Source organism: Argentina anserina, chromosome 7 (assembly GCF_933775445.1).
Source record: "Argentina anserina chromosome 7, drPotAnse1.1, whole genome shotgun sequence".
NCBI lineage: Eukaryota > Viridiplantae > Streptophyta > Magnoliopsida > Rosales > Rosaceae > Argentina > Argentina anserina.
Genome location: NC_065878.1, coordinates 12,346,035 through 12,370,831, shown reverse-complemented (window position 1 = coordinate 12,370,831; position 24,797 = coordinate 12,346,035). Strand labels below are relative to the sequence as shown.

The window sequence follows — 24,797 nt, the reverse complement described above, 5'->3', positions numbered from 1 at the left end:
AGGAAAATTGGCTACATCCAGAGTAATTCAGACCACACATTATTTCTCAGACACTAACAAGGGAAGGTAACAGCCTTAATTATATATGTTGACGATATGGTAGTTATTGGCAATGATACTATTGAGGTGGATAGATTACAGAAGCAGCTAGCCACAGAGTTTGAGATGAAGGACCTAGGTACACTCAAGTACTTCTTGGGCATTAAGGTAGCCCGGGAAAGTGATGGTATCTATTTGTGTCAGAGGAAGTACATCATTGATCTACTAACAGAGACAAGTATGTTAGATTGCACTCCAATTGATACTCATATTGAGCAGAACCATCGGTTAGCAGAGTACCCAGATCAAGTGCTCATTGACAAAACTCGTTACCAGAGGCTAGTTGGACGCTTGATTTATTTGTCACATACCAGACCAGATGTTGCCTATGCAGTAAGTGTAGTGAGTCAGCTCATGCATAATCCCAGTATGGATCACATGGAGGTTGTTGTGAGGATTTTGAGGTACTTGAAGTCAGCTCGAGGGAGAGGTGTAATGTTTTCTAATCACAACAATATCCTTGAGATTTGTGGCTTCACAGATGCAGACTGGGCTGGAAATATTACGGATCAGATGTCCACATCAGGGTATTTTACCTTTGTTGGATGTAATCTTGTTACGTGGAGGAGTAAGAAACAAAATGTGGTAGCTCGATCTAGTGCTGAAGCAAAATACAGAGGTATGACTCAGGGAGTGTGCGAGTTGTTATGGCTTAGGAATTTGTTACAAGATTTGGGTGTTAAGCCTAAGTGTGTTATACAGTTGTACTGTTACAACAAGGCAGCTATTGATATTTCACAGAATCCTGTGCAGCATGATCGTACAAAACATGTATTGGTTGATCGTCACTTTATAAAAAAGAAGCTAGACGCTAAGAACACTTGTTTTTCGTTTGTTCCTACAGAAGAGCAACTTGCGGATATACTCACAAAAGAAGTGTCTAAGAATGTCTTTTATGACTCACTTAGCAAGTTGGGCATGATTGATATATATGCGCCAACTTGAGGGGAGTGTTAGCATGAGCTGGAACAACTGTGTTGGAAGAACTGGTAAAGCATGAGCATGTTACTCATGGTGGTGTTAACAGCTAGGTTTAATTATTAGGATTAGTGTTAACATCAGTACAATATTCTCCAATCTTTCCTATAAATAGATAATTTAACCGTGTATCAATTCATCAAAATATCAATACAAATCTCAATATTCAAGTATACCTGTAGTCCTTTACTTTATCGAAGTCTTATACATAGAATTATAGAGAATCGTATCTGGAGACCTTATGAAGGCCATATAGGAATTAGAGATAACCCTTCTCTTTGCAGCACTGAATTGCATCTCTGAACATCTTATCAACCCCATACTTAAATTCGAAACCTGAATCCAAGAGCTTCTTTGGTGACATGCCAGGAGATTTAGGACCTTTAACTTCCTTCAATGACCTGCAAAAAGCAATAGACAGATCAAAGGGTAACACATTTAATGATGGAAGCAAAAAGAGAGACTGAACTCACCGAAGTAATATTAGGTAGAATATTTTTAACACTGATGACGGTATCTGAAACTCAGGGAAGTTGGCAGAAAGGAACTCGGCCATTTCTTCAAGAGGAAAATTCACCAACAGTCCCTGAACTCATGTGGTAAGGACAGTTTGATCCCTGACCTTTAAAAAGGATCAAAGAGATCCCTGAACTCTTATTTTGTTATCAATAAGGTACTTCTGTTAAAACCTTTGGAATATTCCGTTAAAATATTACTTTTCTGTTAATTTTGTCATTTTATTAAAATTTTGACGGAGCATGGTGGACCTAATTCTTAAAATTTATTTTTCTAAGCAGTTTACTGATCTTTAAATCTACCCTCTATACTCAAAGGTAAACAATTATTTTATCATTATAGCAATTATCATAGCTTCTAGACTTAGGCTTTTAGCGTTTGTTAAACTGTCTTTAAAAGAACTGCAATAAGAAAAAAAAATATAAAAAAACTAATAAGAAATATAAAGAACCTTCCAAGAAATACCAAAAATTATTGGGATATTATCTACAGAATACATCGTAGAATCTACACATCCCAAGAAAATATCGAAGTTCTTCAAGAAATTTTTGAAGAAGATCAAAAACCTCTTCACATTTTGAGCATCGGTTAGATTCGTCCTATCTGGTATCAGAGCTTGTTTCGCTCAGAATCAAGTGAAGATCAGGCTTATGCCACAAAATTAGCTCCTTTTATCAAATAAAAAAGAAGTCAGACCTAAAAATTACCAGTCTTTTTGTACTGAAAAAGCTACTGATAAGTGGCAAGTGTGCTTTCATTCAAAACATATTCAAGAAAGCCAGTACTCCATAGAATACGTTTGTAGAATATTAAATATCTTATACGACGAACATATTCATCTCCAAAAGGAGATTGGAGTAGCAGATATTGATCCGTTAAGACCTAGCCTGATTGAATTTCTAGATTATTTATATATAGAAAAAAAAACAATAACAAAGTTGCAGAACAACTCGAAAGGTTTAATCTTCGATTAGATCAACTCAAAGAAATAAATTCGCAACTAACAAATAACAAAATGACAAAATTAACAGAAAAAAGAATATTTTAACAGAATATTCCAAAAGTTTTAACAGAAGTACCTTATTGATAACAGAATAAGAGTTCAGGGATCTCTTTGATCATTTTTAAAGGTCAGAGATCAAACTGTCCTTACCACATGAGTTCAGAGACTGTTGGTGAATTTTCCTCTCTCTTCAATTGTGATGACATTTGATGAGCAATTGTACCTCCCTTTTGCCTCGGGATGCTCGAAAAGGAAAATGTGTGCTCTGGTGACATCATCAACATGTACCACTGACATATTATTAAGTATAGGAAATTCATCCTTGCTGTTACCTGCATTAAGCATAAATGTCAAAATAATTTTCAGTGTGTAATTTGGAGCTTTGGAATCATAATCATCATATATAATTCTAAAATATTTATCTCGATTTAGAATAAACTGCTGAACAAATTCTCTTGTTTTGGTTGCTTGATTCAAAACAACCTAATACACATTGGAATAAAGGTTTGCTTATTCTAAAAACTTGAATGATATTATGATTAGTCAGTTATACATTTATACTAAACATACCTACAACCAGCGCCAATGAGGTTTTAACAGAGCCGGGGAACTTGGAACAAATGAAAGGGCCAACAACAAAGAGAGAATTACTGTCACAACATCCAATCCAGATCTCCCCGAAAATTCAAGAACTGCTCTTTCAGTTAATGTCTTCGAAATCATGTACGAACCACCAAACGGATTCAAAGCTTTAATGTAATCTGTGTCACTCCAAAAACTTTCATCCATGTCTTCCACATCATTGTTGTTAAATGCAACAACAGATGCACTAGAAGTGTACACAACTCGTTTCACCGTCTTAGCATGTAAGCACGCATTGAGGATACTAAGGGCATTGAGTATTAGTCTTTATAATCAAATGTCTGATCCATTTCTGAATTACCTTCCCTTGATCTGGTCGAGGCATGTACCACTGCGTAGGCAATATGGCAAACACTAGAGGGTTTATATACTAATGATTTGGATACCCTCGACCAATGAACTCTCTGGTTTCTCCTCCGCATATGTCTGATCCAGATGAAACAACCTGCCCCTCAGATACCCTCGACCAATGAACTCTCTGGTTAGAAGATCCTGAAATATCACATACATAGGAAAAAATGTTACAGAACACTTAGCGTCAGTGTTCAATTGTGAGACATAGAGCAAATGATGAGATAAAGCATGTACATATAGCACATTGTGAAGCTCTATTATGGGAGTAATACAAACTGATCTTGTCCCTAACACAGGGAATGCCTCAGCATTAGCATTAGTAACATAAGGGACTGGTGGAGGGGACAATATGGTAAAATAAGATTTGTCATAAGTCATATGATCAGACGCACCAGAATCAATAATCCATGTATCAAAACCAACAAAGTTAGAAATGTGTAAAGCCATACCAATTTTACCACGACCAGCTATGGATGCGGTAGGTGTTGCTCCTCCTGCTGTATGATGATCATGTCTAACTACACCATAGATATCTAGTTCCTGGATGAATTGAATAGCTGCTTTCGCCTTGGGACGATAATTAGACTTTTTAGGCCTAAGGTGTGGATACAACTTCCAACAGGTCGCACGAGCATGGTTAGTATCATGACAATAAGAGCAAGGAGGGCGGAGTTGATTCCCGAAGTCTGGTGGTGGGCCTTGTTGATGAAGTGGAGCTGAAGTGGCTAGCGGAAGGGATGGTGCTGGAGATCTAGCATGAACAGTAAGGCTAGAAACTACAACTTGTGCTTGATGAAGACTCTCCTGCTGAGACTCATCCTTACGGATATATGTGAAAGCGGTGATTAGGTTAGGGGGTTCGATCTTTCTGAGCAATTCTCCTTTCGCACTATTATGCTTGGCATCAAGACCTCTCAGGAAATGGTGAACTCGCTCAAGCTCCTTCTCTTTTTGGTACCAAACAATATCCTCCTGATGCTTGATCATGCAAGGACGTTTCATATCAATCTCAGCCCAAATATTTTTCAATTTGGTGAAATATTGCGCCACTGGTTGCCCATCATGTTGCATCGCCAAAGCTGTTCACATTAACTCATAAACCTGTATGAAATCCGAATCATTAGTATATAAACCCTCTAGTGTTTGCCATATTGCCTACGCAGTGGTACATGCCTCGACCAGATCAACGATCTCATCATTCATAGCTTTCCACAAGACTGACATGACAAGACCATCATCATCGTCCCATTTATTGTAGGTAACAATATCATCTTTACTAGGAGCCAGAGTTACTCCGGTTACATGACCCATCTTGTGCATGCCTCGAAGATGAGCGGCCATCATTCTCTTCCATTTACGGAAATTGGTTCCGTTGAGTTTGGCACCCCCAAAAGAACCACTTTCAGAATTCTTGAGAGATACTTCAAATTGTGGAACGTTATTGATCTGAGAACTTTATATGTCGTCTCCAGAACCCATTGAAAAAACGAAAAAATCAGAATTGATGCAGCGGAAACACAAAAAAGGTTTGAACTTGTCTCGGGTGCACCTGCACTGTCGGTGCACCTACACTGACAACAAAGATCTCAGAATGCGGGTCGGATCGCGGGCCGCATCGGATCGAAGGCCGGGTCAAGTCGGATCGAGGGCCGGGCCGGGTTGAAAGCGAGCCGGGTCGGAGGCTGAAATTCGCCGAATTATCTTGGATGTGAGGATTGGTCGTTGCGCCTCCGGAGGTGGAGCGCGACCGGGCCGGATTGATAGCTGCGTCTCCGTGCCTGCGTCGAAGATTGGGTCGTCGTCGGAGCGAGGAGGAGAGGGCAGCGGGGAGGGTAACCACCGGAGCAGCGGGTGAGAGGACAACAGGGAGATAACCACCGGAGCAGCGGTGGGCTTGGAGGAGAGGGCAGCGGAGATGGGGAGGAGACAGCGGTGACCACCGGAGCAGCAGACAACCACCACAGGATGTCGTCCTCGGCGAGACCGAAATGCACGGCCAAGACAAAATCCCAGAAAAAAACAGAGACTCAGCTCTGATACTAAATCAAATGGTATATCCTTCTCTCTTAATTACAAACTGATTACACATAACAACTATATATATAGCCTAAGCAATCAAATAAGACAAATCGTATCAACTACGGACGTGATTTGCTCCCCGTGTTTTCTTCCGCAAATCATGCCACTTCCGCAAATCACGCCACTTCCACAAGTCATGCCAACATTTATAATTTGCTTTCTGAAGCACATACTAAGTTGCTACTTGCTAGCTAACATTAAATTGCGCCAAACTTCAATTTGTACCAACAGTAACCGTTTCTTTTAGCTTTCTTTTATGTGCAAGGCAGAACAATCAACAACTAAGAAAACTTGTAGAATGGCCTTTATCCAAAAATATTAACAAGTTCCAGAAGGCGAAAGGTTTAACCATTCATATAGACAAGGTTAAATATCTTTACAGGCTTACAAAGTACAATAAGTGGAATAGGTACGTAAGTCCATATTTCTGATGATCAAAGGTTCAAAACAAATAAATGAAATAATTCACACGCACTCGGGAAAAACCAGCTCAATCAAAATCAAAACCCCTAATTCTGTAATCAAGGAATCAACAGAGTCATGCTCAAGAAGCCTCAAAATCAACCAGGACCCTATGAACCCTGAACCTCCAGTTACACATATTCTACCTGTAATAACCCTAACTTTTAAACAACATTTGAGTGGATTTGAATTCTATAAAATTGTGAAATTTAAATTAGAATGGAGGTGATTGGTTACGACATTATGAAACGAGTAACGGATACGTTATCGGAACGTTTAATTCGAAAAACGTTACGTTTCCGCAACTTATATATCGACTTTTATTCCGTCGATCGGTTGCGAAAACTTTCTTCACGAAAGTTGTAGAGCTCGTCGATACGAGTTCGAGAGTATGTGACGTGTTCTAATCGGACGACGTACGTAAAAGTTATTAACGTCGGAAGTTAGTTTCCGATTTTTGAAACGAGTATAAATAGACATTTTCAGATTAGGGTTTCCATTATTGGAAACCCTTCTCTCTCTCTTTGTTTCGCCGCCTCCCCTCTTCTCTTTCTTCTCTCTCGGCTTCTCTCTCTCTCCCACCCCGAAACCTCACTCTCTCTTTCCCTCAATCTCACCTCTCCCTCTCGACCCCGAGTTCCTCCCTTCCCTCTTCTCTTCTCTCTCTCTCGAGGTCCTCTCTCTTCCTCTCGAACCCGAGTTCCTCCCTCTCGCCTCTTCCCCGATCCCGCGCGACAGATTGAAGCTTGGGGACCTCATCGCCGTGCTTCCCCATCGTCGACGAGCTCGGGCAAGCTCGCCACCTCCCCATCTCACCCTCGCACCCGCGCCAATGGGTTGAGCCTCTAGTTGCCGTCTACCTCCACTGCTGCTCGATCTCCTCCACTTTCATCGTCGATTCAAGAACTCTACTGTGAGATTCAAGGTAAGGATTGATGATATTGATGTTGTGTGTGGATTTTGGATGATTTTGGGTTGGATGTGTGGAGATCGGAGGGGGGTTGGAGGAGGTTGGAAGGAGAGGTTACCGCCGCCTAGAGGCGGCGCGTGTGAGTGCGTGGAGTAGCCTAGGGGCGGCGTGAGGCCGTGGGAAGGGCGGAGGAAGGAAGGGGAGAGTTTTGGTGCGGCGGTGGTGCGACACGCGCTGTTGAGAGTGTCGGCGCGTGGGCCCCACGCGCGGCCCGCCGGAGGTGGCGCGTGTGTCACACGCGCCGCCACGTGCGGCGGTGGGACAGTTTTGACAGAAGGGTATTTTGGTAAATTACTGTGTACGGTAAATGTAAATGTAATTTTTATTTACTACGGTAAATGTAATTAAATTTTACCTTCGGTAAATGTAAATATAAATTACTTTCAGTAAATGTAAAAAAGTAATTTGTAAAAGGTAATTAGTAAATTTTATTTACTGAGATTGTATTTACCTTTAAACAGAAAATACGTATATAATATTTATATATACAGAAATACGTATATAATATTTATACGTACAGAAATACGTATATAATATTTATACGTACAGAAATATGTATATAGTACTTATACGTACAAAAATACGTATTAATTGAGTATTGTACAGTAACCGTGAATAGTGAACAGTGAACAGTAACTTCGTATAAACCAAAATTGCTGAACAGTAACCGTTTATTACTGTTTTGGCATTTAAAGGTTTAACGAAACGATTCTAAATTCCTTTCTTATCTTTTCAAGGTGATCTATAAGCGAGGGAAGGAAATTATCTTCGGAAATTGTGGGATTCTCGCTCAAGTCAATAAGGTGAGTAAAATCTCACTGAATTACGAATCTACCCTCGTGGTGATTCAACATTTTTGCAAGTGTGATTATCAAATGAATTACATGTATATAATTTAGTGGACTACATATATACGGTATAATGGTAATAAGTACATATATATATATAGTTCATTAAATTACGTACTGTTATTAATTCATTAAAAATAGTCATTTTGATGACGGAAGTTTGTGAATTGAGCATGTGTGGTGAAATATGATATATATAAGATATAGTGGACTATATATATATTGTATAAATGGTAAATAAGTACGAATATATATAGTTTGCTATATAATATACTGTCATGATTTTATTGTGATTATATTGAGCATGTGATTTGAAATTGTACAATATGATGTGAGATTATTGTACGTGATTTTTAACATTGAGATTGTTAAAATGTGAATTGTCTTCGGACCAGATTTTTGGTACAATATGATGTGAGATTATTGTACGTGATTTTTAACATTGAGATTGTTAAAATGTGAATTGTCTTCGGACCAGATTTTTGGTACAATATGATGTGAGATTATTGTACGTGTTTGGCAAGTCGAAACCTAGCCTTTGGCCGGGCGAAAGTTACGATACAGTTAGAGCTCTAGTCTGTCTGCCTTAGTACTGCATGCGAGGTAACGGGTGGTTATCTGCTCATGGGTACTCGGTGTATTTTGGATGTTGGGTAGCGGGTGGCTATCCAATATCAACGGTGTATTACGAGAGGGGTAACAGATGTGTACCAGCGTTCTTGGTACCCGTATTATAAATGCTTTGGGTAACCAGAAGGGTTACTTAATTTCCTCATGAGAGTTTTATTTCATATTTCTTTGAGTCAACCAGATGGGCTGACTATTGACTCATGAGGGCATTTATATTTGTTGTTTTGTGATCTTTCGTATATATTGATATGCGAACTGTATTGTGATTTTACTCATACGAGCTATAAGCTTACCGGGTTTGTGTTTACAATCCCGGTGCACCAATTCAATGGTGTAGGGGATAATTCCGCAGGTACTGATTAGCGGAGATTGAGTGACGACTCCGGAGATTCGAAGTCGTTCGTACCCTGTTGTGGTGAGATTTCTGGCGTGGATTTGTGTGAGAATTTGAGTGAATTTATTTGTAAGCTTTGTGAGAGTTTGTGAGGATTATTACATTTTCCATCATATTGTAATGTCAAATTATAAAGTTGGTTTGTAATAGTTGGTTTGACTGAGTTGTATTTGGAACTCAGAGATGATCCGCTGTTACGCTTTAATGATTTCGATTTATTTGAGATTATTTGGTGTTTAACGACTTTAGAATTTTGAGTTTTTAAGCTCGAAATTTTGGGGTCGTTACACTACCTTTCTCCCCTTCCATCTATCTCTGCCTTCTCTTCACAAATCGGGTTCGTTGCAATCTCTGGTAATATGTATTCATTTCAACCACACAGTCATACACCATCTTAATTTTATGGAAAAATAGACTAAACAGTGTCTGACATTTTCCATATTCTAACTTTCAGTGTCTCAAGTTTTCAAAACTTCAAAATCATATCTCACCTTTTAACTTTGACCTCAGATCGGTATCGACGTCTGTTACCATTTGTATAACATTATTTTTATTGTCAAGTCCAAAAACTAAAAGAAAAACAGAACCCCTTGGCTCTCTCTTCCATTGCTACCCCAGTTGAGCCACTTCTCACTTTCATTGCCAGATCAAGGCCCCAGGTCTTCTAATCACCCAAACTATTTCTTTACAGACCCACAAATTCGTTTTATTACCCTCATCTTCTTCTGCATCAATTTCACCTACATTCAACCTACAAGGCTAACTAGATCATCATTTATATAATTGATCAAGACTTCAATTCAGTGTAGTATTAGATTGAAGAAAGAAACCGGCTGCTTTATGGGCTCGTAAGCAGTATGAATTGGATTTAGATAGTATAATTGAACACAATCTTGTGCCGATTGATCCAAATTGACCTGACGGGGAAAGAAACTAAAGCAGTGACTTTTCTGTAGGCTTGGTGGGATTTCAGGTGTTCATTGCTCAAACCATTGAAGAAAAGAGGTCTGTAAAGCCACTTCACTAGGTTTTTACAGATCGGTGGTGGGAGTGGTTTGGATTATGATTGCAGGTTATAATTTCATCACGATGCTCTCTGATTTTTTTTGTGACTGAATTGATATTTCCTCAATTTAAATGTACTGTTAAGGAGATTCTTATTAATTTGAAGGAAAGCTTGATAACAATTGAAAAGCATGGAATGTAAGAAAGGAACCAGAGCCTCTGTTTTTCAAAGAAAGCTGGAAATTTTTGGTAAAGAGAAAGAGAGTGGGAGAAACACAGAATAAGAAGATTAACTAAAACTATATATATGCTATGCAGCACTCTAAAAACACGGCCAAACCTTCGGAAGATACTTTGCCCAATTGCCAAACATTATCCAGAATCCCTCCTTTTCCATCACGATACCTTTGTTGTGGCTTTTTTTCTTTCATTAGATGAAGAAGAAGAATAAAAGGTTACAAAACAAATGGTGTCACCTCCCCAAAATTTAAATAATAAAAATTTAATTCAAAGTCATAAAAATTTTAAGATAATCTTAAATAAATTAAAATCATCTTAGAAAACGACCCGCATAAAAATACAGGAGAATATTAATTACAGTCAAAACATTGTTCATAAAACATTGTTCACGCACTGCCCTACGCCCTCAAACAGCCGCGCGTGGAGCTCACGCGTCACTCCCAAACAGCCGCGCAGCACGCGTACCACACTCTCCTCCGCCCAAAACTTCATCAAAATACAAAATTTCCAACAGCAAAAACATAGATCACAAGGAGTATGACATTCCATACCTGTAGCTAGCACCTATCCGGCCGGAGACTGCCGGAAACGTTGCCACAAGAAAACCCAGATCTCAGTTGATGATCAGAGGCGAAACAACTTGATTCGTGCCCCTCTGCTGGTGGATTCACGTTTAGAAGGAGGAGGGAAGACCGGCAACAATGGTCTCGTGCCTTAAATCTCACCGGCAGCGAGGGATTCGACGTGCCGATTCCACGAGTTCTTGGACAAGGCAAAAACGCTGCGTGGGGTAGATCGATGCGGCTCAGCCGTACAGTTCCAATGGGATAGGTGGCGATAGAATCGGTGGCCGGAGGTGGGAGATCAACGGAGAAGCAGATCAAAGGCGATTTGGGTGAACAGTCGCACGTGCGGCTTCCGATTTAAATTTCTGATTTTATGAAATTAGGGTTTCCAAAAATGTCATTAAATACCCCTTCTAAAATCGGAAACTAAACTTCTGTTGCTAACAACTCTCACATACGATATCCGATTAAGGCGTGTCGCGTGTCTACGAACTCGTATCGACAAGCTCTACGACTTCCGTAAATGAAGTTTTCAAAGGTGAGCGACAAATTAAAAATCAACTCTTGAGCCACTGAAAATATAACATTTTCAACTTTTAATTTCCTAAATCAGTTTCGTTTCATAATGACAACAAACGATAAGGTGTAGAATGTGAATTTACTTAAATTACCAGGCATAATAATTTTACGAGAAATTATAAGAAATGGAACTCGAAAATTCGGGATATTACAAATGAACAAGGATTAAAGGATAAATTGGTCATTTGATGACTAATATTACTTTGCCGTCAACTTTCTTAGCAGAGGTAACAGACTTAGATACCGACCTTAGGTCAAAATTAAAAGGTGAGATATGGTTCTGAAGTTTTAGAAACTAGAGATACTAAAAATTAGATTGAGAAAAATACATTGTTTGGTCATTTTTCCTAATTTTATGGGTGAGCTATCTTTTCACCTCCATTAACTCGTCACTTTCTGATTAATTTGTTCTAGTTCGCACTAGACTTTTGTCTGTGGTAGTCGGTATTTTGGGCAGCTTCGCTTATAAGAGAAGCCGAGCAAAGTGTTTGGTAACATAGAAAGTGACCAGCTTCGCTTATAATCATATCCGTTTTCATAGGATAAGCAGAAATTGGCTGAACCCTCCTTTTAGAAGCGGCTTCCGCGCTTGTACTGTGCCGATGTGTAATGAAACTTTCAAAATACCAATGGGTACCCTCCTCAACTTCAAGAAATTACATGATCACAATACCCTAATAAGAGCCGCCTCTTTTCTTCTTCGTCAACTTTCATCTTCTTCCTCAACACTCTTCGAGTCTCTGTGATGATCAAATGGGGATGTCTCCTTTGTTTTACCCAGCAGCCACCTCGATTTCAAAGTTTTAAGTCTCAAGGTATTAACAATAAGGAGTTCGTTCAATTTCTCTTTGATAATAATTTGGTGTATTTGTAGTGGTAGTTGCTGGAAATTAAGTTTGGATTTTGATGTTTTTGGTTAGGTTATTAATAATATATCATCTATAATTAAGTTATTGAGGCTTGTATCAAACCTACATGATAACTCATAAGCTTTTGGTTTCCTTCATTTTTGAAGCCATGTATGATGGGAGGTGAACAATTTGGGTTCTTTGTGGATTGCTTCGTTGGTTTCATATCTCTATGTTTGCTATTCTTGAATCGCCAAGTATAAATTAGATGGTCTTTCTTATTCTCCAATTAAGTTTGTTTGCTATTCTCTATCTTTGGTTCAAATTCTATCAATTTGCAGGCATCAAACTGATTTCGGATGGTCTTGCTTCAGTCTTTCATATATATAGTTCTTGACAAGTCTCTCAACAGCTTAAGGTTCATCAAGAACAGGTCTTGGTAATAAGGTAATATGTGTTTCAAATGGTTGTGCCTATAGTTCTTCCAGAGGTATAATATTTTCCTATGTGCCAATCATATATAGTTTATTTAGGGCAATCTCAAAAACAGATGAACTAACCAAAAGAGTGCAGTTTGAGGGGATATGTCATGTTATAGTTGAAGAAAAGTGGTAGTACAGCAATAAGAAATGAGATGATTCTATTTTTTGTACATATATTCAAGCAGATGTATTGAAAATTGTAACCTTGAAGCTTGAATCATCCACCTTATGGTCTGATATATGCACATAAAGCTGAAAGACGATGTAATGACCCGATTTTCAAGATCAATTTATTTAAATTTGTAGAAATTAATCAACTTTGTATGATTAATAAAACGCAATGTTTCGCCTCGCGACATTGTAAATCGGGAAACAGAACTGTCTTCGGAAATCTTATTTAGAAAACGTTACGTTTCCGCGATGTGAGATCGACTATTACACCGTCGCTCGTTTCTGAAAACTTCATTCACGGAAGTTGTAGAGCTTGTCGATACGGGTTCGTGGACGCGTCACGCGTCCTAATCGGATGTTGTACGTGAAAGTTATTAACGACCGGAAAATGTAAAATTAACGCGGCGGCGCGTGAACAGTGATTTTGAACTAGTAAATTTTTTTAAAATTATTTTACGTACAATAAATGTAAAAAGTAAATTATGTACAGTAATTTCGAAAAAGGGTAAATCGGTAATTATTATTTACTGAGATAATATTTACCATTGAATAGTACATGGATGTACATGAATACGTAAATAGTATATACTCGTACAAAAATACGTAAATAGTATGTACTCGTACATGAATACGTAATTAATATGTATTTGTACAGTAATATGTGAATAGTAAGTACGTGAACATTTATTTCGTCAAAACCAGAAATTGCTGAACAGTAAATCATTATTACTGTTTCGGCATTTAGGGTTTTACATAATGCTTCTAAATTCAATTCTTATCTATTCTAGGTGATCGACACAACAAGTAAAGAATTCGAGTTCGGAATCGTGAAAATTACGCTCAGGAATATATGGTGAGTAAAAATCTTACAGTGACGAATATACCCTTGCGGAGATTCATAATTACGCTTAATTAAAAAGAATGAACCATGATATGTATATGATATAGTGGATTGTGTATGTGTATAATTGGTAAAATATGTACATATAGATGGTTTGTTATACTATATACTGTCATAATTCCGTTTGCGAATAAGTTCATTATAGCATTGATAATTATTTATTTGAGTATGTCGCTTTGATTTGTACAATATCATGTGATGATTGTTTGTACGTGGTTTTAATTTGAGTTATGTTAAAACGTTTTTGTGGTCTGTGGATCTGTCTTCGGATGTGTTCGCATGTCGGAACCTAGCCTTGGCCGGGCGACAGTTACGATACAGCTAGAGCTCTAGTCTGTCTACCGGGTACTAACATGAGGGGTAACAGAGGTATACCAATGCTTATGAGTACCCATATTTTGGATATTGGGTAGCAAGTAGTTGCCCAATGTCGAGCGGTGTACCAACATGAGGGGTAACAGGGGTGTACCAGCGCTCATGAGTACCCGTATTATAAATGTATTTGGTTAAACAGAGGGGTTGCCTGATTTCTCATGAGCATTTATATTTTCATATATTCTTGGACAACCAGATGGGTCATTTAATGACTCATGAGTGCATTTATGATTGATGTTTTACGTATTTTCTTATGCATTTATATGCAAGTTATATTGTTGTTTTACTCATACGAGCTGCAAAGCTTACCGGGTTTGTGTTTGCAATCCCAGTGCACCTATTCGATGGTGTAGGGGATAGTTCCGCAGGTGTGGATTAGCAAAAATCGACGGACAACTCTGAAGACTTGAAGTTGTTTTATTATATCTTGTGGTGAGGATTTGAGAGGATTTTTTACATTTCTATTTGATATAATGCTTGAATTATAAATTTAGTTTGTAATAATCAATTTGACTGAGTATACCATGAACTCAGTAATGATCCACTGTGACATTGAAATGATTTCGATTTATTGAGATTGTTTTAGATTTTTTCATGGTGTCGAATTCGAGTTTCATACTCGAAATTTCAGGGTCGTGACAGACGACATGGATGTTACTTTGTTAATGATGGAGATTTGAAGTTATGAACTTGTTTATGGATTGAGATTTGAAGATAATAACCTTAAATCATGTCTGTTGTGGATATGATTAATGCAACTTATGAACTTTTTAAAAACAAAAATTTAAGAACAAGAGCAAGGGAATTACATTATATTATCAAATAGTTGATTATCAAATAATTAAGGCAATGATTATTTCATGTCTAAAAAGGTGATTGGCAAATTAAAAACACAAGTCAATTTATGTTTATCAAACACTTTGTCGCTTCTTGTGGTACTTATAAAAACCAATTTTATCAAACACTCAAGTATTTTGTTTATCAGTCACTTATTTTCATAAATAAGTAAAATCTGTAATAACCCTAAATTTCATTACATTATTTGATGTGATTTGAATTCTATAAAGTTGTGAAATTCAATTAAAACGAATGTGTATGTTTTCGTTGTTACGAAACGAAAAACAGAAACGTTCTCGGAAACGTTTAATTCGAAAAACGTTACGTTTCCGCAACGTATATATCGACTTTTATTCCGTCGATCGTTTGCGAAAACTTTCTTCACAAAAGTTGTAGAGCTCGTCGATACGAATTCGTGAGTATGTGACGCGTTCGAATCGGACGTCGTATGTAAAAGTTATTAACGTCGGAAGTTAGTTTCCGATTTGGAAACTAGTATAAATAGTAAATTTTAGGGATTAGGGTTTCCATTTATGGAAACCCTTCACCCCGCCGCTCTCTCTCTCTCTCTCTCTCTCCCCGAAACTTCTCCCTCTCCCTTCAGAAAATTCTTCGATTCAATCCGGCGAACTCCGGCCTTCGTGTCTCTCACCGCCGGTCCAAGGAGCTCCGCATGGACGTTCGCAGCTACCCTCGAGCTCGCCGCATCGTGTCTCGCCGCCGTTAGCTTTCTCGAGACAACCCGAGGCTGGGAGGGAAGCTCCGTCGTTCCACGTGACGTCGCCGGCAAAACTAGGGTTCAGTGACCTGCTTGTCGTCATCGCGCGCCACCCTAGCACCCCCCTTGCAGAGCAATCGAAGCTCAGGCAAACGTTGGTTGCTCGCCCAACGCGATCCGACTCCGCCGCATCCTACGCTCGTCACCGGTGGTTTCCGAGCTTAAATCGAGGTGAGTATAGCCTAGGTTGGTTGTTGTGAGGTTGTTGTTGAATTATTGTGTGGATTTGTGACGTTTTGGGTGAAGATCAGAGGTTGGGTTGATGGGGAGGTACCGCCGCCTTAGGCGGCGCGTGTGGAAGTGTAGGGTGGCGTAGGGGCGGCCTAGGACCGGAGGGAGGAAGAGGGGAGAAAGGATGATGGTTTTGGGGTGGCGGTGGCGTCACACGCGCCTTGGTTGGTGTCGGCGCGTGGGCCCCACGCGCTGCCACAGGGAGTGGCGCGTGAGCGCCACGCGCGGCCTGCCGGAGGTGGCGCGTGCACCCCACGCGCCGCCACGTGCGGCGGCGCGTGAACAGTGATTCCGAGAAGGGTATTTTGGTAATTTACTAAAGTACGGTAAATGTAAATGTAAATTTTATTTACGTACGGTAAATGTAATTAAATTTTACCTACGGTAAATGTAAATATAAATTACTTTCATTAAATGTAAAAAGTGATTTGTAATAGGGTAATTTAGTAAATTTTATTTACTGAGATTGTATTTACATTTAAACAGTACGTATACGTACATAAATACGTATATAGTATTTATACGTACAGAAATACGTATATAATATTTATACGTACATAAATACATATATAATATTGATACGTACAGAAATACGTATTAATGGTATATTTGTACAGTAGCCGTGAATAGTAACACTGACCAGTAACTTCGTAAAACCGAAAATTGCTGAACAGTATTCGATTATTACTGTTTCGGCATTTAAAGGTTTACGAAACGATTCTAAATTCTTTTCTTATCTTTTCAAGGTGATCGTTAAATCGAGGAAAGGAATTATCTTCGGAAATTGTGGAATTACGCTCAAGTCAATAAGGTGAGTAAAATCTCACATATTTACGAATCTACCCTCGTGGTGATTCAAGATTTTGCAAGAGTATTTAATAATGAATTACAACATGTATACAATTTAGTGGATAATATATATATACTGTATAATGGTAATAAGTGCATATATATATATAGTTCATTATATTATATACTGTTATTAATTCATTAGAAATGATCATGTTGATGACGGAATATTGTGTATTGAGCATGTGTTGTGAAATATGACATGTATAAGATATAGTGGACTATATATATATATTGTATAAATGTTAAATAAGTACGAATATATATAGTTTGCTATATAATATACTGTTATGATTTTATTGTGAATATATTGAGCATGTGTTTTGAATTGTACAATATGATGTGAGATTATTGTACGTGATTTTTAACATTGAGATTGTTAAAATGTTGATTTGTCTTCGGACGTGATTGGTACAATATGATGTGAGATTATTGTACGTGTTTGGCAAGTCGGAACCCAGCCTTTGGCCGGGCGAAAGTTACGATACAGTTAGAGCTCTAGTCTGTCTGCCTTAGTACTGCATGTGAGGTAACGGGTGGTTATCTGCTCATGGGTACTCAGTTTATTTTGCATGTTGGGTAGCGGGTGGCTATCCAATATCAGCGGTGTATTACGAGAGGGGTAACAGATGTGTACCAGCGTTCTTGGTACCCGTATTATAAATGCATTTGGGTAACCAGAAGGGTTACTTAATTTTCTCATGAGCGTTTCATTTCATATTCTTTTGGGACAACCAGATGGGCTGTCGATTGACTCATGAGGGCATTTATATTTGTTGATTTGTGATTTTTCGTATATTTTGATATGCGAATTATATTTTGATTTTACTCATACGAGCTATAAGCTTACCGGGTTTGTGTTTACAATCCCGGTGCACCAACTCGATGGTGTAGGGGATAATTCCGCAGGTGCTGATTAGTGGAGGTTGAGCGACGACCACGGAGGCTCGAAGTCGTTCGTATCCTACTTGTGGTGAGGTTTTAGCGTGGATTTGTGTGTGAGAGTTGGTGTGATTTTAATTGTGAGATTTGTGAGTGATTTGTGAGGATTATTACATTTCCATTTTATGTATGGATTATAAATTTGGGTTTAATAATTAGTTTTCTGAGTTGTATTGATAACTCAGTGATGATCCGCTGTGCACTTAAATGATTTCGATTTCATTGAGATTATTTTGTGTTTAACGACTTTAGAATTTTGAGTTTTTAAGCTCGAAAATTTTGGGGTTGTTACAAAATCCAACTTCTCTTAAAAGCTCAACTGCACTAAATACACCCCATATCTATCGGTAAGGTAAGGCGGGTAGAGTCACAATTTCAAACTCCCGTGATATTAATTATATCCATCAAATGTATACATACGCGCGCACTCTTATTAATTAGATGAGATATACAACCTTTATATTCTTGATGTGAGATTGATATACATGATTACATGAAATGTACACGTACCTATACTGTAACTATATGTTTACAAGTATTTTGTTTACGTGCATGCCCTTCAATTTAATCAATTTTGCCATATTTGCGCAAAACTTTCACGTACTTACCTTTTTTAATTTTTTGTTCATAACCTCGATATTTTGATCTGTTTCTTGATATACTAGTCGTACCATGCATGAATGCATCATTGTGAATTAAACTAGTTTATTATGAAGAATAAATTACCGAAAATTGGAGCCAGTCCCATGTACACGGAAGCAGGAACATTGGGACAAAGGAAGGGTCCAATTACTATAGGCAAAACCACAGTGACAAGATCCAAACCATTCCTCTCTGCAAACTCCAGAGCTGTCCTCTCCACCAGTCTTGGAGACCAAGTAAGAAGAGCTCACAAGCTTGTTACTTCAGCAAACATCAACCTCACTCCATGTGTTTTCATCAGTTTCTTCAAGCCCCTTGCTATTGAACAATGTTGTGGCCAAACTAGACGTGTAAACCACTCGCTTCACAGTCTTGGAATCTAGGCATGCCTTCAAAATTCCCAGCGTTCCTTCCAGGGCTCGTTTGGTTACAGTTTCCTCGGGTTCTTTGCCTTCAAGGTCCATGGGATGAGCGAGGTGGAAGACAATGGTGCAGCCTTGGATGGCGTCATTGAAGGAATCAGGGTTGTTGAGATCCATCAAAGATTTGGAGTTTCTTTTGTGCACCTGGTAGATTCGTCAGGTAGCTGATATCTCTCTTGCCTTCTGCCATAGACAAAAGATACATTACGAGGTTATAAAATATATTGGATCAGTCTGCAGATAATTGGTCAATACTAACCCCTAAGACAACGTACCCTGAGAATTTTGTTTGGACATCAAGGATAAAAAATTAGATTAATACACACGATCGAGTTGTAATGACTAATGAAGTGATAATTGTATGTAAACACTAATATGAGAGACTTGTAGCTAAATTCTCATCAATTGCTTGAGAGTGGCTCATTGAGTTATAGTATGAGGAGTTTAATTAGCACAATATGCCTTTGCAGTATTCCAATTTCCCAAAAATGCATACGTAGATGCCAGTATAATCTACAACATTACACTTTTGATGCTAACTACTTAAAAGGAAAATGTTTTAGCGTTATAATATGGCGCCAGATCCGGCGCCGCAATCTTAAGTGGCATGTCATGTCACATTGTCATCTCAGCAATTATAATAATCACAAAATATCATTTTTAAATAAAAAATAATTCTTATTAATCTAACGGCTCTAGATTATTATAAAAAATTATGGTTATTTTATATATCATTTATTTTTTCAAAATATTTTCAAAATGTATTTAAAATACGATATATACAAAATATGCTTGAAATATATAGATATATATATATATATATATCTGTATGTGCGTGCGCGCGCGGGTGATATATATATAGCCATAAATTAATCGTAAATGTAAATTAATTAAATAAGAAAGTCATGATATAATATCCCAAATTTTCGGGTTTAATTCGTATAATTCTTGTAGATTATTAAGTTTGGTAATTTGAGTAGAATCGCATTTTTACGTCTCCTCGTTGATACCTTGCGAAATGAAACTGATTTCGGAAATCTAAGTTCAAAAACGTTACGTTTTCTGTGGCTCAAGAGTTGACTTTTATTCCGTCACTCATCTCTGAAAACTTCATTCATGAAACTCGTAGAGTTCGTCAATACAAATTCGTGGACAAGCGGCACGCCTAAATTGGAATTCGTATGAAGAAGTTATGAATCAAAAAGGTATTTGGACATTTTTGGAAAATAATATACATAGGGGAATTAAAGAGAAAAAATGGGGAGAAAAATAAGAAATTCAGATCGGGTATTGTTCACCGAAAACCCATATTTTTCCTCTCGAGCAGCCGACTTTGGGCCGCCGAATCTCCACCGTCCGACCACCATAGACCGGTGCACCGGTCCCGTTTGAAAGGTTGTTGCGTCCCCTGTCGATTGGTGGCAACGCCACCCACCATCTCGCCTCCGTTTGGGAGCGGTGAAGCCCGAAAGTTCTCCTGAAAGTGCACAATTCGCCGAACTCCCTCCTTCGACCACTAATCGGTGAGATTATTGTCTCATTTTGAAGGTCTCCTTCTATACTATAAGCCCTCTAAAATATTTAACCCAAATCATTTTGTGATAGGAGAATCGAATAAGAGAAATTCTAGGGTTTAAATTGAGGTTTTTCAGTTTTTGTTAAATTGAAGTGTTTAGGCTCGGATTTTGATTTTGTGATGAACTAGAAAGTTGTTAGGAATGTCATTTAGATTGTGGATGTGAATTTTGGTGATCATCGGTGGTCACCGGAATGGTGGCGGCACATGAACAGTGTTTCATGGACAGTGTTTGTTAACAGTGTTCAGCTGTAATGAATCGTCACCTGAAATTTTACTTATCATTTTCTAAGCACTTTATCATGCTATTAGGTGACCGATGAAATGAGTGAGTGAAGTGCTCTCGGTGTCGTGAAGTTGCACGCAGGAAATAAGGTGAGTAAACCTCGCAATGATCATCATGATCGAAGTAGTGTTATAGTTATTGAATTTAGTTTGAGTTGTTAACATAGTCATTGAATCACTAGCTTATAAATTTTTTTCTAAAAATATGTTTTGGTTTAGATTACGTGAACTTGATCATCTACGGTTCATGGGTAAGTGAAACACTATTTTAATAAATGATTTTAAAAAGTTTTAATGATTATGGACTATGGTGAATGTGAGTAAATCTCACTATGACAAGTCTACCATTGGCGGTGACTCATATTTACGATTTCTTAAAAAAGTAAACTGTGACATCTATATAATATAGTGGGTTGTGTATGTGTACAAAAATGGTAAATACGATACATATATATGTGTTGCTATATTATATATTGTTACGGTCCTTATTTCAAAAATGAGGTTATATTGTCGTGACAATATTTATATTGTTGTACAAGAGTCGCTTGGTTGTAATACATAAATATTGTTGATTGTTATGTTGTACGTGGTTTTAAGATAAAATCTTGTTAAAACGTTTTCTGGTCTTAGGATGTTGTTGGCAGTAATCGGAACCAAGCCTTGGCCGGGTGTCCGTTACGATTCAATTAGAGCTCTAGTCTGTCTGTCGGTGTACTGCATGAGGGGTAACATATGAGTTGCCTAGGTCTCATGAGTACCCATATTTTTTTAGTGACATTGGGTACAGATGGGCTGCCCAGTGTCTGTCGGTGTACTGTATGAGGGATAACAGATGAGTACCTGGGTCTCATGAGTACCCAAGTTTTTAAATGATTTTGGGTAACAGATAGGTTGCCTAGTGTCTCATGATTACACATATTTTCAAATGATATTTGGTAACAGATTAGTTGCGCAGTGTCACATGAGTACGTTTGTCTTTAAATGTCATATGTCATATTTCCTTTGTATGCGATGTATGTTATACTGTTGATTTACTCATACGGGCTGAAAAGTTTACCGGGTTTGTGTTTACAATCCGGTGCATCAATTCGATTGTGTAAGGGATAGTTCTGCAGGTGGGGATTAGCAGATTGAGAGGGCTTCATTTGAAGATTTCTTCTTCTATTTGTGGTGAGGATTGAGTGAATTTTACATTTTCATGATTATAATACTGAGGTATAAACTAGTTATGTATTATTCAAGTCGACTGAGTCGTGATGTGGACTCGGTTTCGATACACTATTATTATAAGATGATTTCAATATATTTAAGATTGTTTTAGAGTTTTCATTGCTTCGAATTCGAATTTTTATCATTCGAAATTTCGGGGTTGTAACACATGAATCTTAACATATTTGTCACTAGAAAGATTATCATCGACATAATTGTATTAAATATGGTATTAATTAAGATATGTATAATCTATGCTAAAAAACATTTGTTACCTTACATATCTCTTTAAATTGATTATATTCTAACAAAAGAATATTCCATTTTTAGAAAAAACCAAAAGAATCTTACCAAAAATTTTCATCTAAATATAAATATTGTAGTTCAATTAAATTTTTTGAAATTTACAAATAATTATATTTTATGCATATATATATATATATATTTCATGAGTGCACACATATATTTCAAGCATATTTTCGTAAATTTTAATTTTTTAAATTATATTTTAGAAATATTATTGTGATGAAAAAGAAGAAATTATAAAAAGAAAAAAAATATTTTTATAATAATTTAGAACCGTTAGATTTACAAGGATATGATTGTCCTTTCATTTAAAATGACATTTTATATAATTTTAATTGTTGGTTTGGCAATGTGACGTGACATACCACGTAGGATTGCGGCACCGAATTTGGCGCCATAATCTCCTCCTAATTAAATACTATAAATGAACTTCTATTCATACTCTCTTAAAAACAGCAATTAGACCTGCATCTTTTTCATTTTAAAATTGACTTTGTCAACTTTTATGAAATTACCAAAAAGACAAATATAATAATAAACAAAAAAAACTAATACCATACATTCGATTTCTCAATCTTTTTGTTATTGTAATAATTTCAAACTGATTACTCTCTCATCTAGTTGAATTATGATGTGATCTTTTTAACAATTCACATGCATTCTAAAAAAAATATTCTTCTCATTTTTTAGATGTTTATTGTTTAATTTTTAACTTCTTCTTCCTGTATATTGTGTTTTGCATGTTTGAAAGTAGTTTTTTAATAATGAATTGCATATAAATTTCATCTGTTAAGTATATTGTGATCGATTCTGATTTAACACACCTGAGAGACTCGATATAGCTATCATTCAAACCGGTTGAATAAACTTTTGAAGTAAGAAATGTAGTTATATTGATTTTATTCAACTAGGTGCATTTTGGGAAAATTAAGGATGTGTAAATAGTATTTTAGCTACATATAAAAAGAAATTTGAGATCCAAGTGTCGATTTAAGAGGTATGAGTAGAAGCTCTGATACTACTATCATTATACAAAAGCTCTGATAAATTATTATGTCGTACTAATTTGTGGAAATAGTTCAAGCTACCACAACTAGTGATCATCAACCTCATAAAAAGAGCTTAAAAGCGAGTCTATTTAACTTTCTGGAACTAGCTTGAACTAATTAAGATTTAATATAATAATAAAACTATCATACAACCGATTCAGTACAACTCATTTTACAATTTTGCTCGATCTGATCGATGAATTAGCACAAGCTGCACAACGTACTATATTGCCAAAGCGCGCTACTGTTCACCATCAACTAGATCTGAAGGACTTAAAAGTTGGTATTATTTCAGAGAAACTGCAAAACTTGCTTGAACTACTAATTAATTAAGTTCTTTAACAAAAAATTATCATACATATCTCTGAATAATATGGTTTACTAATCTTTACCATCACAATAATATATTAAAACCAACTCGATCTTATATATACACGATCTGATTATTCTGATCGTATTACTTACCAGCACTGTTGGATCTGATGGTGGCTCGAACCGAGTATCCATGCTGAAGCAGTCTCAGAATCAGCCATGAGGCTATATATCCTGTTCCTCCAGTCACACAAATTGTGCCTCCTCTGACATCTTCCATCGACCGATCTCTCTCGATAACTAACAGGTGATTGTCCGACCTAGCTAGTTAATTAGCTAATTAAGGTGATAGAGAATTGAAGGCAATTAAGGTTTCATATAGAGCTTAATCATGTAACCATTTGCGCTAATTTACGGTCAATTGATTGCAACCCTATCATTACAGCTAGTTCTGCATATTCTTTGCGTTTCTTTTGGAGCTACGAACCAATATTAATTAGCCAAATTGATAGATATGACAATTTTGTTACGTAATTAAGTTTTTAATATGTTCTATTTTTAATTAGCCCTCTAGTCCACGATTAAAACGACATGCAGTAAACACATACCCCCGCTATTACTCTATAGCGGGGTATGTAAATCTAATGATAAGAACTAAGTAGATAAAGAGCATGTTTGAAACTTCTAAGTACTTCTATAGTCTTCTAGATGGATAATACGCATTTTAATATATTGCGTTTACCGGATGAAAGACCTTACCAATAAATACGGTACAGTATACGCACAAATCAAAGAGTGAAAACACTATATCGAGCATTTTGTCTGCTTACAAAATCTTTCATGCTCCATATATATGTAGCTAGCTAACTGCAGATCCAATATCTAGCCGTTCGTATTAGTTACTAATTTGTATAATTTATTAGTATATATAGGGTTAGAAATGAAAAATGTATATTGTTGGCACCTATACTGCATAGAGCTAGTATGACATGTCACCGAGCATAAACATGACTCTCTAGGCGAATTTACAAGTCACTATGTGACTCAACCATGATATTCATAGCGTACCTTGTCATACAAGCTTTCCAATAATAGTCGGAACTCACCAAAACACCACCGGAAAATCACATTTTCGGCCTCATCAAGATGACTCCATAGTAAGCCTAGAAGGGCACTTATCCCACATTGAACAATATGTAAATGAGAGGGGTTCCCTC

At 37.2% G+C, this 24,797-nt stretch overlaps 1 protein-coding gene across 1 annotated transcript; it reads right to left on the bottom strand.

The window, feature by feature from the left end:
• Positions 1 to 1,336: 1,336 nt before the first annotated feature.
• LOC126802706 (vestitone reductase-like) lies at positions 1,337 to 23,986 on the bottom strand. Its single transcript, XM_050530377.1, is given in 8 exon segments — positions 1,337 to 1,478; positions 1,581 to 1,659; positions 2,803 to 2,928; positions 3,167 to 3,241; positions 3,244 to 3,454; positions 18,790 to 18,958; positions 18,960 to 19,023; positions 23,734 to 23,986. Coding segments are annotated over 8 exon segments (993 nt in total). The 5' UTR covers positions 23,861 to 23,986.
• Between the last annotated feature and the right edge of the window lie 811 nt (positions 23,987 to 24,797).